Source organism: Thalassophryne amazonica, chromosome 16 (genome assembly GCF_902500255.1).
Source record: "Thalassophryne amazonica chromosome 16, fThaAma1.1, whole genome shotgun sequence".
Classification (NCBI taxonomy): Eukaryota; Metazoa; Chordata; class Actinopteri; order Batrachoidiformes; family Batrachoididae; genus Thalassophryne; species Thalassophryne amazonica.
In genome coordinates, this window is record NC_047118.1 from 44,115,543 (window position 1) to 44,132,389 (window position 16,847).

Consider the following 16,847-nt stretch of genomic DNA (forward strand, 5'->3'; position numbering starts at 1 on the left):
AATGACAGCCATCTCCCCAGTGCCTTTACCTGACATGCAGCCCCATATCATCAATGACTGTGGAAATTTACATGTTCTCTTCAGGCAGTCATCTTTATAAATCTCATTGGAACGGTACCAAACAAAAGTTCCAGCATCATCACCTTGCCCAATGCAGATTCGAGATTCATCACTGAATATGACTTTCATCCAGTCATTCACAGTCCACGTTTGCTTTTCCTTAGCCCATTGTAACCTTGTGTTTTTCTGTTTAGGCGTTAATGATGGCTTTTGTTTAGCTTTTCTGTATGTAAATCCCATTTCCTTTAGGCGGTTTCTTACAGTTCGGTCACAGACGTTGACTCCAGTTTCTTCCCATTCGTTCCTCATTTGTTTTGTTGTGCATTTTCGATTTTTGAGACATATTGCTTTAAGTTTTCTGTCTTGACGCTTTGATGTCTTCCTTGGTCTACCAGTATGTTTGCCTTTAACAACCTTCCCATGTTGTTTGTATTTGGTCCAGAGTTTAGACACAGCTGACTGTGAACAACCAACATCTTTTGCAACATTGCGTGATGATTTACCCTCTTTTAAGAGTTTGATAATCCTCTCCTTTGTTTCAATTGACATCTCTCTTGTTGGAGCCATGATTCATGTCAGTCCACTTGCTGCAACAGCTCTCCAAGGTGTGATCACTCCTTTTTAGATGCAGACGAGCAGATCTGATTTGATGCAGGTGTTAGTTTTGGGGATGAAAATTTACAGGGTGATTCCATATTTTTTTTTTCCCTCTGCTTGGTCTAAAAAAGTAACCGTTACTGACTGCCACAATTTTTTTTTCCTGATTTCTTATAGTGTTTCTTAAAGCCAGATAGTTGCTATTTGAAATAACTTGAGTTTTGTGTCATGTCTGCGATCTGCTTTTTTTCTACAAAATTAAAATACTGAATGAACATCCTCCAAGGCCGGTGATTCCATAATTTTTGCCAGGTGTTGTATTAAGGAATACAAAGTGATAAAAAAAACAAATCAAATCCAATCATGTAGAAAATTTAGTGTTTGTATTGTTTATTATTTTTATCATTATGATTCCAAAAATATAGTCATTTTATTTTAAAATCATATAGTTATAATTTGCACCACCAGAACTGGGGCAACTTTAACTTTTGACTCCTGTACAAACTGACATTGACCTTTCTCACCATTCTTAATGTTTTTGCCCCATAACATTCATTCACAGATAGTCCAAACTATACCTTTTTGGAATCTCTGTGATCAGACACATAATGTGGTATAGCTTTCAATATGATTGGAGCATTTTTAAATTGTGACCCCTGTGCAATTCTTCATTGACCCCTACCTGGCCACGATATTGGATTTTCAAGTGGACAGCACTTTTTTTTTTTCTCAAACACTGATTTTTGAAGAACATTCATGCCAAATCTGATGCTTGTATCACAATGTGAAGGATTGTTGCAGTTATCTGCCGCACTACCTCGGCTAAGTCATGTAACTCTTCCCGGGGGATCCTGAGTTGTTTCCAAGCCAGACCCCTCCAGTGTGTCCTGGGTCTTCCCTGAGACCTCCTCCCAGTTGGACATACCTGGAAGATCTCTCTAGGCCTAGGGAGACAACCAGAGGGACATCCTCACCAGATGCCCAAACCACCTCTGCTGGCTACGTTCAATGTGAAGAAACAGCATTTCTACTCTGCGTCCCTCCCAGATGCTCACACCAGTGGCGGTCCTAGAGTGATTTACTCCCCGGGCGAAACCCCTTGCGTGCGCCCCCCCGCGCACACTAACATGGCCACCACCTCCGCCACACTACCCATGAAAACACTAACTTCGTCCAGAACACCCACAATCCCACAAATTAACTCCCAACAGCTATTTTCAAGAACAAATTTCCAGTTTTAATGACTACTGCAATAACAAACACAAAGAAATTGGCACAGTCTAATGTGTCATCATCCATGGACTTATCTGCAATGATCATCTCAAAAGTTAGCAGGAGGGCATCATAATTGTTTGCCACAGTGCTCACTATCCGTGATGTGAAATTCCATCGAGTAGGAGCATTTCTGGGCAACCTTGAGCAGCCTTCGCCAAAATCCGGTCCACAACATTCAAATTGTCTGCCATTATGTGCAGCTTGCTACCTAGCTAGCTCGCTAGCTGGGACTGGCGCGAGGCTAGTGTGAAGTGTGTCCGCCTGTGAGTGCTTTGTGACGGTGGAGGAGCTCAGCAGCACCCGCTGCTCGGTAGGGACAGAAACTGCGATAGAAGTCAGTCTCCAAACACAAGCAGCTACAAGAAAAAACACCAGAAATAGAAGCTCGATTTGTCGCTAGTCGTTTTTAACAAAGAAAATGCCACTAAGAGGATTAGGAAAGTCAACTTAGAAAAGAATGAAAATTAAAAAATGCTCCCACGGATGTTTACACCAAAAGATCGCTGATTCGCTCATTTCGCTGTCAATCAAAAAGGGATTCAGCCTCAGACAGATCATCCAATCATCATGCAGAAGCTGAGCGTCCGGGCCAGCCGAGGCCAGCCATCTGCCCCATAGACCCCCCAGACACGCTGAGCGCCCGAAGGGCGGGACAAAGCCCAGCATTTATCCAATGACTCGTCTCGTTTCGCTGCAGTCTTCGCTACTGTTTATAGCACTGTGAAGCTGCGGGAATGAGTGAGAGGAAAGCCGCCATGGGACGGGAAGGTGGGGGCGCCGCTCTGCCGTAACGTAACGAAACCATGAACCCCCCCGTCAGGACAACGCCCCCCACCCCGTTTTTTTTTCCGCACGGTCGTGCCGTCCCCCCCTGCGAGCGGTCGACCCGCCTCCAGGACCGCCCCTGACTCACACCTCTCATCCAGCGTGTTTGCCCAGATATCCAATGGAGGAATCTTATTTCTGCCTCTTGCATCCAATATTTTATTCTTTTGGTCATTACCAAAGTTCATGACCATAGGTGAGGATAAGACTATAAATTGACTCCCTCTAGCTGGAACACTAAAGAGGATTATGATTCTTAAATATTTATTATTCATTTATTCACTGACAAGGAAAGCAGCACAGAAAAAAATGACATATAATCTGCAAATTAAAAAAAAACATTTTATTGAACTGTTGTGCTGAGGAAATTAATGTGACACCCAACACCACTGTGTGCTCCATGATTATGCATTTTAAAACAATGTGCAATTAATATACAAATAAAGACACTCAGACAGCACACACCTCCACCAAGGCCACATGTTTTCCGCCACCAAAATACCCACTTTCACTTGCATTTAGCATCAAGCCTCGTTTGTTAAGAATTTGTTCATAAAATTTCATCAAGATCCATCCTGAGCTGAGTGCCACTATAGTAATGACATTCTTCTAGATTCCAGATTAACATCATGTTCTGAACTGATTCCAAAATTACATAAATTATTTCCTTGGACATTGTACATCTGCCTACATTATACATAGGGGAGGTGATGGTTTAGTGATTAAGCGATGGGCTTGAGACGAGAGGATCCTCAGTTCAAATCCAAGCCTGACCGGAAAATCACTAAGGGCCCTTGGGCAAGGTCCTTAAAGTTGCTTCCGGTGTGTAGTGGGCACCTTGCATGGCAGCAGCCTCACATCGGGGTGAATGTGAGGCACTGATGTGTAAAGCGCTTTGAGCATCTGATGCAGATGGAAAAGTGCTATATAAATGCAGTCCATTTACCATTTATCTTTTCACAAAATGTTATTGATGTTTAATATTAATAAATTCTTGAACTAAATCACCCTGAATGCCTTAAACCTCTTCTGGATCCTGACTCCATGATATGTCCCAGATCAAATTCAAAATAAAACCCCTAATTTTCTCACACTTTATCAACATCACAACTTTATAAGTTAAATGTTGCTCTGCACCAAACATGTTTCTGGATCTCAGTTCTAGCATGTATTCCCAATCACATCCAATACTGAATCACTTATCCAGAACATTATCTATCTGCTTACCAAATGTCACTGAAATCTGTTGATTAGTATTTGAGTTATGCTAACAAAAGAAATGCAGGTGGAAAACATTCCATCCTTGATGGAGTCTTTTCTATTTTTACTCATTGCTGTTCCCCTAATGATATGTTTGTTACATGTTCATGTTCTGTGAGTTGGAGGTTGGTATACATTGTGATCAGAATTAAGCTCACTCACTGATTTTATTTGTTTTTTTTTTGTTTGTTTGTTTGTTTGTTTGTTTTGGCAGATTTTTTTTTCTAAATTCAGAATTGAATTGACAATGACTGACATGAATTTGACATGAATTTCGAATTGAAGTAGCAACCAGGATGCAGAATTACATTCCACAAAACAGACCGTGAATTCATACAACGCCTTGATTTGTCCCGTGGTATTTCACAGATGATCTGTCAACTAATCTATGAAGACAAAACCAGCACATACAACAAAATAATATGATGGCAGCCATCAGTGTTTGATCAGCCACACTTTAAATATCAGAGAAACCAGGCATGGGGAATTGTTTGACAAAATTCTCCACCTTCACCCTCAGCTCATCTACCCGCTGCTGGAACTTGTCCTGGCTCAAAGCTTTCATGAACTCCTCTAGAGTCACGTTAGGATCCAAGCTTCTCTGGAGCTCCACTGTCAGCTCAATACCTGGAAGAGAAAGGAGAGAGGCAAGATTTCAAAGTTGACTTCATCAAAGTTACTGGGACCCTCGATTTTCAATTACATAATTCAGAATATTATCAGAAATTAGTGCAAGAGAACCAGATTTATTTATCTAGAACATTTTGAAAAATGTCTTTTTAAACTTTAAACAGTAGAATTTTATTGCTACTATACACAACTTGTACTGTAAAGCTACAGTGTGTATGATTTATGGGTGTTCATTCATAACCCTCTGTTTATTAGTGTATAAATATCTGCAACAATGAATAAATGTGTTTTCATAATTTTAAAATGGGCCCTTCATATCTAGCTGGGAGTGGACCCCCTAATAGAGGTCGCTATGTTGCACCATCATGTTGATACAGTAACCCTAAAGAGACATTTTTACTCTGCCTTTGACATTTTGCAGCTTGGTTGGAGGACTGAAGAAAAAACAAGAGGAATCAGTGGTTGCTCCCTATACTCTGTCTACCGGTTGTTAGTACAGGTTATCAAGTTTGAGAACCCTCATATTTGTGATATCGATGATCCCAAAAATTGCTTATTGCAAGAGAGCATAAATACTTGTCACGAAAGGAGCAAAAATGAGAATGAAAACTTTATGCAATCTGCAACCTCCCCACTAGATGGCAATAAATCTGGCACACTGCCGCTTTAAATTGTAGACTTTAAGATGTTTTTCCTTTCTTAAATTCAAATTATATGGCAAATTTACTATAGTGATTATTATAGTGGTCTGCGATATAGGATCTTGAAAATGTTACCTTTATCAAGGAATTCCGCCACCTTTCTGAAGTCCTCCTCTACCAGAGCTCTGGAGGTCAGAGCTGGCGTTCCCAACCTCAGACCACTAGGGCGAAGAGGATTCTTATCACCTATATACACATAGGGTACAACTACAATGTGTTCCAAAGTGTTTTAAGAAGGGTGTAAGGGTGTTTGGTATTTAAAATGAGTGGCTATGCCTGAAACAACTAGATCCACAAAGATAAAAGAAAAGAATAATTTGCACCTGCTTACAAACTAAACTATGCATGGCATGTCAACAATTAGACAAACCTGGACAGCTGTTCTTCGTAGCCATGATAGCACAGGCTTCCAGAACCTTTGCAGCATGCATTCCATCAGTTTCTTTATTGCGCAGGTCAACCACAATTAGATGGGTGTCAGTTCCACCTGTAAAATTAAACAGAGAGAACATTATAAGAAAGGGTGGCTATGAAGTTCCTGAAATGTTTGTTTATATATTAATAATCATTTCATTCATTCTAAATGAACACCAGCAAGATGTTTTTTGCACCGTCTGTTAGAAAATGTATAATTATTGGAATTTAGAAACAATTCAGTACATAAGTATTTTTATCAAGTTAAGTTTCTTTATATACAAAGTGAGTTAAAAAAATTGTTAATCATAATTTCTCATGACTGGATGATAATTATAAGTGGAGATGAGGGAATTATAAGAAATGCATGTTAAAATCACATGATTTTTAATTTGTAAACAAGTAACTTGGTCTTGGTGGCCCACCAAACCAAAGCTTTGGAAATTAAAGAAGCTGACAAACTATTATTTCAAATTCCATGCAACTTCATCTGTATTTATAATTTGCATCATGCATATAATGATAAAATTGTCTGCCACCTGCTGGCAGACAATTTTTAGTTGCATAGAAGTTAAACCACAAGCAATTTCCATCATCCATCATCCACAAACCACTCAGCAGGTGGTCTACAGGATATTTACATAAGGAAACAGTTGTTTTTTCGGTTGATCTGTTTAGTTGAAACAAACCATTTTTTTACGTTTGTTCTAATTATATACACCCTTTAAATATGGAAAATATTATAGCATTTATGTTTTTGAATTATCATGTCAACAAACTGGGGAAATGGCCTTGGTAACGAGAACTCAGTCTGGATTAAGATCTTGGCTCAGGTTAGGGTAGGGTTAACCCCGGGCCCAGTTCACACTTTGGCCCAAGTTTGAATTGACCAACTTCTCCTCTATCCATGGACTTCACTCACTGCATTTTACAGGGTACATGTGTGGGCTTTCACAAAACAAAGGAATATCTTACATTATTAATGATTAATTTATATTTGTACTGTGATCCTTCCCTGTGACAATCTTGTAGCCTCGGGCAGTGAGGGCACTTGATAATGCTTTGCAGTTTGCAAGAACCTGCTTCTGGTAAGCTTTGAACTGTGGAGTCATGGTCTGCTTTAAGGCCACAGCAACACCTGAGAGCAAACAGAAAGTAAAAATCATGATCTAAAAACATTCACGCAGTCATCATACAGTGCCTAGACAGTACTCAGTACTCGGTTGGGACTCCGGCAAGGGCAGTCGCATCTCCTCCTCTCTTTCTGTTTGTCTCTATCTGTGCCCCAACCTTCAAAAGTCCCAATTTCACCAGACTGTGAATTCTTCGAACTATATTTGGAATAACCATGGAACTGATCAGCTGGTCTCCCAACGCTATTGACACCATCTTTTCAACAAGAAAACCAGAGCTGGGGGACCCTGCATGCCCAGATGGAACCTATCCTATGGGCTATGTTCTCGACGCCTGGGAGAAGTGGCGCATCGCGTGCTTGGCACCACTCTCCATGGAAGACGTTGAGGATTTATTCTTATTTGCTTTTAGGCAGGGGGCTTTTGCTGCTTGGATTAGGCGCTGCCCTGACCTACCAGAAAATTGGCAAGATGGCTGCTACCAAAACCACAACCCCACACCTGTTCGTCATGATTAATGAGGTGGGCAAGGCTGTACAATCTCAGACGGCGTTAACTGTGGAACGTAAATGCAAATTGCAAATCATCTCGGCGCAAATGTCTGCCTTGCAAAGGAATTAATGTTGGAGACCAGTGAATATCCATGCTTCTCTGCCTAACCCAAACATGGCAGTCTTATCAGCTACCGAAGGTTAAAATGCCCCGTTTGTTTTCCTCCAGAGGGATTTCAACAGACTTGGTGAAACATCTGGCTCCTTTTCATTTGCCTCCCCCCCCCACAGTCTGTGGTTGTCAAGGCCACTCCAGACTCTATGCATACACGGACAGAGACTGATATGAACTCATCTGCTCACATGCCGCACACCCCCACCCCACCACTCTGGGCCTCCGCTCTGCCACTCCCCCGAGATCAGCCGTGCAGCGGAAATGCTGCTGCAGCCCTACACACTCATTACCTCAATTCAAATGATGGACTGTTTCAAAGCTTAGCGTACATAGACAAATCAATTGTACAACCCCTGGCAAAAATTATGGAATCACCGGCCTCAGAGGATGTTCATTCAGTTGTTTAATTTTGTAGAAAAAAAGCAGATCACAGATATGACACAAAACTAAAGTCATTTCAAATGGCAACTTTCTGGCTTTAAGAAACACTATAAGAAATCAAGAAAAAAAGATTGTGGCAGTCAGTAACGGGTACTTTTTTAGACCAAGCAGAGGAAAAAAATATGGAATCACTCAATTATGAGGAAAAAATTATGGAATCACCCTGTAAATTTTCATCCCCCAAATTAACACCTGCATCATATCACATCTGCTCGTTAGTCTGCATCTAAAAAGGAGTGATCACACCTTGGAGAGCTGTTGCACCAAGTGGAATGACATGAATCATGGCTCCAACACGAGAGATGTCAATTGAAACAAAGGAGAGGATTATCAAACTCTTAAAAGAGAGTAAATCATCACGCAATGTTGCAAAAGATGTTGGTTGTTCACAGTCAGCTGTGTCTAAACTCTGGACCAAATACAAACAACATAAGAAGATTGTTAAAGGCAAACATACTGGTAGACCAAGGAAGACATCAAAGCGTCAAGACAGAAAACTTAAAGCAATATGTCTCAAAAATCGAAAAATGTACAACAAAACAAATGAGGAACGAATGGGAGGAGACTGGAGTCAACGTCTGTGACCGAACTGTAAGAAACCGCCTAAAGGAAATGGGATTTATATACAGAAAAGCTAAACGAAAGGCATCATTAACACCTAAACAGAAAAAAACAAGGTTACAATGGGCTAAAGAAAAGCAATTGTGGACTGTGGATGACTGGATGAAAGTCATATTCAGTGATGAATCTCGAATCTGCATTGGGCAAGGTGATGATGCTATGGGGCTGCATGTCAGGTAAAGGCACTGGGGAGATGGCTGTCATTACATCATCAATAAATGCACAAGTTTATGTTGATATTTTGGACAATTGAAAGGATGTTTGGGGATGATGAAATCATTTTTCAAGATGATAATGCATCTTGCCATAGAGCAAAAACTGCAAAAACATTCCTTGCAAAAAGACACATAGGGTCAGTGTCATGGCATAGGGTCAATGTCAATGAGCAGATCTGATTTGATGCAGGTGTTAATTTGGGGGATGAAAATTTACAGGGTGATTCCATAATTTTTTCCTCAGAATTGAGTGATTCCATATTTTTTTTCCTCTGCTTGGTCTAAAAAAGTAACGGTTACTGACTGCCACAATCTTTTTTTCTTGATTTCTTATAGTGTTTCTTAAAGCCAGAAAGTTGTCGTCATTTGACTTTAGTTTTGTGTCATGTCTGTGATCTGCTTTTTTTCTACAAAATTAAACAACTGAATGAACATCCTCTGAGGCCGGTGATTCCATAATTTTTGCCAGGGGTTGCATACGAGGTCTGTCCATAAAGTATCGTACCTTTTTATTATTTTTTTTTTTAACTATATGGATTTGATTCATATGTTTTCACATCAGACAAGCTTGAACCCTTGCATAGTCTTTTTATAATGAGCTTTTTTTGATGATGATGTTGTAGATGTTGTTCAGTTTTGAGAGTAATCAACATACTGTAATTTAAAAATGATAACATCAAGAAGCTTCGATTTTCCGTTCAAATTTTGTTTCAGTAAATAAATGGACGGTTTCCATTGGAGATGCTCCAAAGTACTTTATAGTGATCGGTCTCTCTCTCTCTTTCACTCTTACTCACTCACTCACTCTCTCTCACACACACACACACACACACACACACACACACACACACACACACACACACACACACACACACACACACACACACACACACACACACACACACACACACACACACACACACACCAAGATACTCAACTGCACATCAGGACCAGTTTGAGGATTAGGGACCTCGTTCTTTATTTTCTGGTCTAATGGGGAATACCTCAAACAAAAATACAGCAATTAATCCACAATTATTACTAGCTGAGCGTAATAATGGCAGACATCAGAATTAAAACAACCACACATACGAGGTCTGTCCATAAAGTATCGTACCTTTTTTTTTTTTTTTTTTTAACTATATGGATTTGATTCATATGTTTTCACGTCAGACAAGCTTGAACCCTTGTGCGCATGCGTGGGTTTTTCCACGCCTGTCGGTGACGTCATTCGCCTGTGAGCACGCCTTGTGGAAGGAGTGGTCCCGCCCCGCCGTCGGATTTTCATTGTCTGGAAATGGCGGAATGATTTGGGGTTTTTTTCCATCACAATTTTTTCAGAAGCTGTTAGAGACTGGCACCTGGAAACTATTCGAAAAATTTATCTGGCTTTCGGTGAAAATTTTACGGGATTCACAGAGAATAAGGTCTGGTAGTACCCCTTTAAGGACCCCTTTAAGGACCCCTTTAAGGACGCTCAGTGCGCCGCGCTACGAGCTGCGACGACGTGGCACAAGCCACCGGACCATTTCTGAGCTGATGGCTCTGTGGATACGAGACCATCGTGTGCTCTTTCTCTGGTTATCACAAGACCTGGACATCAGCCATTTTCTGGCAGATTTCACTTTTAACAAGAAATTTTGTCATGGAAAGCCGCACGGAGGCTTCGCGCGTCACGACCGACTCGCTGAGGAATGAACAAAAATTGTCCTCTGACACGCCGAAACGGAGGTGTTCCTTTGTCTCGCTTCCAAAGCGAATCGGTCGTGATGCGCAATGCCTCCGCGCGGCTTTCCATGACAAAATCTCGTTAAAAGTGAAATCTGCCGGAAAATGGCTGATGTCAAGCTCTTGTGATAACCAGAGAAAGAGCACACGATAGTCTCGTATCCACAGAGCCATCAGCTCAGAAATGGTCCGGTGGCTTGTGCCGCGTCGTCGCAGCTCGGAGCGCGGCGCGCTGAGCATCCTTAAAGCTGTACTACCAGACCTTATTCTCTGTGAAGCCCGTAAAAGTTTCATCGAAAGCCAGATAAATTTTTCGAATAGTTTCCAGGTGCCAGTCTCTAACAGCTTCTGAAAAAAATTGTGATGGAAAAAAACCACAAATCATTCCGCCATTTCCAGACAATGAAAATCCGACGGCGGGGCGGGACCACTCCTTCCACAAGGCGTGCTCACAGGCGAATGACGTCACCGACAGGCGTGGAAAAACTCACGCATGCGCACAAGGGTTCAAGCTTGTCTGACGTGAAAACATATGAATCAAATCCATATAGTTTAAAAAATAAAAAAAAAAGGTACGATACTTTATGGACAGACCTCGGATGTGTGGTTGTTTTAATTCTGATGTCTGCCATTATTACGCTCAGCTAGTAATAATTGTGGATTAATTGCTGTATTTTTGTTTGAGGTATTCCCCATTAGACCAGAAAATAAAGAACGAGGTCCCTAATCCTCAAACTGGTCCTGATGTGCAGTTGAGTATCTTGGTGTGTGTGTGTGTGTGTGTGTGTGTGTGTGTGTGTGTGTGTGTGTGTGTGTGTGTGTGTGTGTGTGAGAGAGAGAGAGAGAGAGAGAGAGAGAGAGAGAGAGAGAGAGAGAGAGAGAGAGAGAGAGAGAGAGAGAGAGAGAGAGACCGATCACTATAAAGTACTTTGGAGCATCTCCAATGGAAACCATCCATTTATTTACTGAAACAAAATTTGAACGGAAAATCGAAGCTTCTTGATGTTATCATTTTTAAACTACAGTATGTTGATTACTCTCAAAACTGAACAACATCTACAACATCATCGAAAAAAAAAAGCTCATTATAAAAAGACTATGCAATGGATTGCATAATAACTCACCTCCTTTAATATAACAGTTAAATCTAAATCATCACTTTTACAGCCAGTTTGTTTTGTAAACACACAATTATTGAAATGAAGATTAGCCAACATGTTTTTTTGTATTGTGGCAAAGCCCTCTGGGTCAACTCTGTGAAAAGGTGGTTGAAAAGCAGGACTGTGTGAGAAGGCATGTGGAATATCACACCTAGATTTTAAATCTGCTTTGTAACAATGGTTGTCTCTGTAACAAAGCAACTAGGTAGTACATGCCCAATCACAGTGACACAATCTTGAGTCTCCTACATCATTGTGTGGATGTCTTCCTAATTACTCCTTTTCACCCATGTTTGACAGTGTTGAACACAGCGAACCTAAAAGTTAGCTTTGATAGCTAAATTGATAAGCCACTAAAACATTTAGCTGAGGTAATCGATAACATTCATATTAGTGGAGCTTGTTAAGCTCTGATTATCATAAGAATTGTGCACAAAATGAAAGAAGCATGAAACTTTCAGGGTTTGCTCTTGATGGCACAAACTTTGATTTAAGATGTGGAAGCGTTCGCAGTTTAACTCCTGGGGTCAGCTAGAGGTCATGGACCTGTAGGATATGAAATCTCTATGTATTAAATTAGAAATTGATGTGTCTTAGGATCTAAATGTGATGGAAATGTAAACTAAATGTATATTTCCATGTTTCTGAGCATGATATGTCCGGTACCCCCAGAGGTCAATAACAATCACTCTCAGGGATCAAAAGTCAAGGTCGCTTGAAAAGATCCCACATTTTGATCAATCTAAATATAAAATGTACAGCTCCTTTGTGTTTTATCAATTACATGTAAATATGAACCAGGCAACAGAACAGACTTATGAACATGGATACAACAAAAATGTACAAAAATATAGTCCTAACCTCAACACATCAGAAACAACAGACTTGAACTCATAAGAAGGGTTTACAACTTGGTTTGTCCACAACATGCATCATCATAAATGTTGTTTTCTAAACATAGTTCGGGAAGAGCCCATAGGATGATTGACAGCCACCAACTCACCCGTCTCCCATCTTCCAGGAGATATAAACCCGCCAGCTCATCCTCACCTCATGCGCCCTGGCGCCGCAAATCCCCCCCCAATCTCACTAGTGGCTCTACTCTTATATCCATAGGGGATGGAAGCGGACACCGTTCTCTATGATCGCCTCTTCAATCATTCCAGGACCGAGGCCAGCTGCCAAGTCAAACACGTGCACTTACATCACATCAAACAGTCATAAGGACGAACCAGTAGAACTGGTGAACAATGTGTTAGTCACTGCAGTCACCAGAACATGTGCACAGTGTTGTGCATTTTAATGCTGCCTTTTTACATTTACGATGCCCAACACAGCCCTTTTTGCAACCACAGTGCACAAGTTCATAGCAAGCCTGTGATGCTTCAGGGAGGGTTGTCCAAAGTGGCTGCCAAGCAACATCGGTGTCAATCCATCCCTAGTCTGAGGGACTGGACAAATGTGGTTGAGGAACCAAGGCAAGGTTCCATATGTTAGCTTGGTACATTGCTCTTTTGATGTATTGTCTCAAAGCATCTTGTGTAGGGGGGATGTTTTCCAGTGATCTTGACCGCTGGGTGAAAAAAAAAAGATGATTTCTTGCCTCATTGACTTCTGAGCATGCACTCGTTCTATCATAAATCAGCACAACAAAACGTTCAAACTGAGAAAAGGAAAGATCACTCATACATATATACATACATATATATATATATATATATATATATATATATATATATATATATATATATATATATATATATATATATATATATATATATATATATATATATATATATATATATATATATATATATATATATATATATATATATATATATATATCTTGCTTGCCTCTACTGGTGGTTGGCTCTCACTGCGGTATTGTATCACTTCCTGTTCCGGAGCACAGCGGTGTTTTTCTGTATCTGTTAGCTGTTTAATCTGCGCAGTTAGATTGATCTAGTTATCTAGATTACGATTTGTTTCCCAGTGTAATCTTTACGTGCCTTAACTAAAGCACTCCTTCTGCTGAATCACCTCTAAATTATTTACACATTATTCACTTTGCGTGTTTTTAGGAATCCGCTAGCTTAGCGTAGCTACTAGCTCTTAGCCGATTTAGCATGGCGGCTTCTCCTGTCTCTCCCGCACTTTTCTGCTCTGGGTGTGAAATGTTTAGTTATTCCTCGGCCTCCTTTAGCAGTAACGGTACTTGTAATAAGTGTAGCTTATTCGTAGCTTTGGAGGCCAGGCTGGGCGAATTGGAGACTCGGCTCCGCACCGTGGAAAATTCTACAGCTAGCCAGGCCCCTGTAGTCGGTGCGGACCAAGGTAGCTTAGCCGCCGTTAGTTACCCCCTGGCAGATCCCGAGCAGCCGGGAAAGCAGGCCGACTGGGTGACTGCGAGGAGGAAGCATAGCCCTAAACAGAAGCCACGTGTACACCGCCAACCCGTTCACATCTCTAACCGTTTTTCCCCACTCGACGACACACCCGCCGAGGATCAAACTCTGGTTATTGGCGACTCTGTTTTGCGAAATGTGAAGTTAGCGACACCAGCAACCATAGTCAATTGTCTTCTGGGGGCCAGAGCAGGCGACATTGAAGGAAATTTGAAACTGCTGGCTAAGGCTAAGCGTAAATTTGGTAAGATTGTAATTCACGTCGGCAGTAATGACACCCGGTTACGCCAATCGGAGGTCACTAAAATTAACATTAAATCGGTGTGTAACTTTGCAAAAACAATGTCGGACTCTGTAGTTTTCTCTGGGCCCCTCCCCAATCAGACCGGGAGTGACATGTTTAGCCGCATGTTCTCCTTGAATTGCTGGCTGTCTGAGTGGTGTCCAAAAAATGAGGTGGGCTTCATAGATAATTGGCAAAGCTTCTGGGGAAAACCTGGTCTTGTTAGGAGAGACGGCATCCATCCCACTTTGGATGGAGCAGCTCTCATTTCTAGAAATCTGGCCAATTTTCTTAAATCCTCCAAACCGTGACTATCCAGGGTTGGGACCAGGAAGCAGAGTTGTAGTCTTACACACCTCTCTGCAGCTTCTCTCCCCCTGCCATCCCCTCATTACCCCATCCCCGTAGAGACGGTGCCTGCTCCCAGACCACCAATAACCAGCAAAAATCTATTTAAGCATAAAAATTCAAAAAGAAAAAATAATATAGCACCTTCAACTGCACCACAGACTAAAACAGTTAAATGTGGTCTATTAAACATTAGGTCTCTCTCTTCTAAGTCCCTGTTGGTAAATGATATAATAATTGATCAACATATTGATTTATTCTGCCTTACAGAAACCTGGTTACAGCAGGATGAATATGTTAGTTTAAATGAGTCAACACCCCCGAGTCACACTAACTGTCAGAATGCTCGTAGCACGGGCCGAGGCGGAGGATTAGCAGCAATCTTCCATTCCAGCTTATTAATTAATCAAAAACCCAGACAGAGCTTTAATTCATTTGAAAGCTTGACTCTTAGTCTTGTCCATCCAAATTGGAAGTCCCAAAAACCAGTTTTATTTGTTATTATCTATCGTCCACCTGGTCGTTACTGTGAGTTTCTCTGTGAATTTTCAGACCTTTTGTCTGACTTGGTGCTTAGCTCAGATAAGATAATTATAGTGGGCGATTTTAACATCCACACAGATGCTGAGAATGACAGCCTCAACACTGCATTTAATCTATTATTAGACTCTATTGGCTTTGCTCAAAAAGTAAATGAGTCCACCCACCACTTTAATCATATCTTAGATCTTGTTCTGACTTATGGTATGGAAATAGAAGACTTAACAGTATTCCCTGAAAACTCCCTTCTGTCTGATCATTTCTTAATAACATTTACATTTACTCTGATGGACTACCCAGCAGTGGGGAATAAGTTTCATTACACTAGAAGTCTTTCAGAAAGCGCTGTAACTAGGTTTAAGGATATGATTCCTTCTTTATGTTCTCTAATGCCATATACCAACACAGTGCAGAGTAGCTACCTAAACTCTGTAAGTGAGATAGAGTATCTCGTCAATAGTTTTACATCCTCATTGAAGACAACTTTGGATGCTGTAGCTCCTCTAAAAAAGAGAGCTTTAAATCAGAAGTGCCTGACTCCGTGGTATAACTCACAAACTCGTAGCTTAAAGCAGATAACCCGTAAGTTGGAGAGGAAATGGCGTCTCACTAATTTAGAAGATCTTCACTTAGCCTGGAAAAAGAGTCTGTTGCTCTATAAAAAAGCCCTCCGTAAAGCTAGGACATCTTTCTACTCATCACTAATTGAAGAAAATAAGAACAACCCCAGGTTTCTTTTCAGCACTGTAGCCAGGCTGACAAAGAGTCAGAGCTCTATTGAGCTGAGTATTCCATTAACTTTAACTATTAGAGAAAAAATTACTCATAACCATCCCAAAGACGTATCGTTATCTTTGGCTGCTTTCAGTGATGCCGGTATTTGGTTAGACTCTTTCTCTCCGATTGTTCTGAGTTATTTTCATTAGTTACTTCATCCAAACCATCAACATGTTTATTAGACCCCATTCCTACCAGGCTGCTCAAGGAAGCCCTACCATTATTTAATGCTTCGATCTTAAATATGATCAATCTATGTTTGTTAGTTGGCATGTACCACAGGCTTTTAAGGTGGCAGTAATTAAACCATTACTTAAAAAGCCATCACTTGACCCAGCTATCTTAGCTAATTATAGGCCAATCTCCAACCTTCCTTTTCTCTCAAAAATTCTTGAAAGGGTAGTTGTAAAACAGCTAACTGATCATCTGCAGAGGAATGGTCTATTTGAAGAGTTTCAGTCAGGTTTTAGAATTCATGATAGTACAGAAACAGCATTAGTGAAGGTTACAAATGATCTTCTTATGGCCTCGGACAGTGGACTCATCTCTGTGCTTGTTCTGTTATACCTCAGTGCTGCTTTTGATACTGTTGACCATAAAATTTTATTACAGAGATTAGAGCATGCCATAGGTATTAAAGGCACTGCGCTGTGGTGGTTTGAATCACATTTGTCTAATAGATTACAATTTGTTCATGTAAATGGGGAATCTTCTTCACAGACTAAAGTTAATTATGGAGTTCCACAAGGTTCTGTGCTAGGACCAATT

The 16,847-nt window shown here is 40.8% G+C and overlaps 1 protein-coding gene across 3 annotated transcripts in view; it reads right to left on the bottom strand.

The window, feature by feature from the left end:
• Window positions 1–3,087: 3,087 nt before the first annotated feature.
• The window catches only part of LOC117527656 (serine hydroxymethyltransferase, cytosolic-like), a 47,216-nt gene continuing 33,456 nt past the window's right edge, over window positions 3,088–16,847 (bottom strand). Inside the window, exons 10-14 of one of the 3 annotated variants that reach the window (XM_034190095.1) lie at window positions 6,778–6,900; window positions 5,719–5,835; window positions 5,424–5,534; window positions 4,457–4,644; window positions 3,088–4,396 (exon numbers count right to left, since the gene is read on the bottom strand). In XM_034190095.1, coding sequence (XP_034045986.1) covers window positions 4,475–4,644; window positions 5,424–5,534; window positions 5,719–5,835; window positions 6,778–6,900 — 521 coding nt within the window. In that variant the 3' untranslated portion in view covers window positions 3,088–4,396; window positions 4,457–4,474. Of the gene's footprint in view, window positions 4,645–5,423; window positions 5,535–5,718; window positions 5,836–6,777; window positions 6,901–16,847 lie in introns of all 3 variants that reach the window. The other 2 variants (XM_034190094.1, XM_034190096.1) reach the window with 2 other exon arrangements.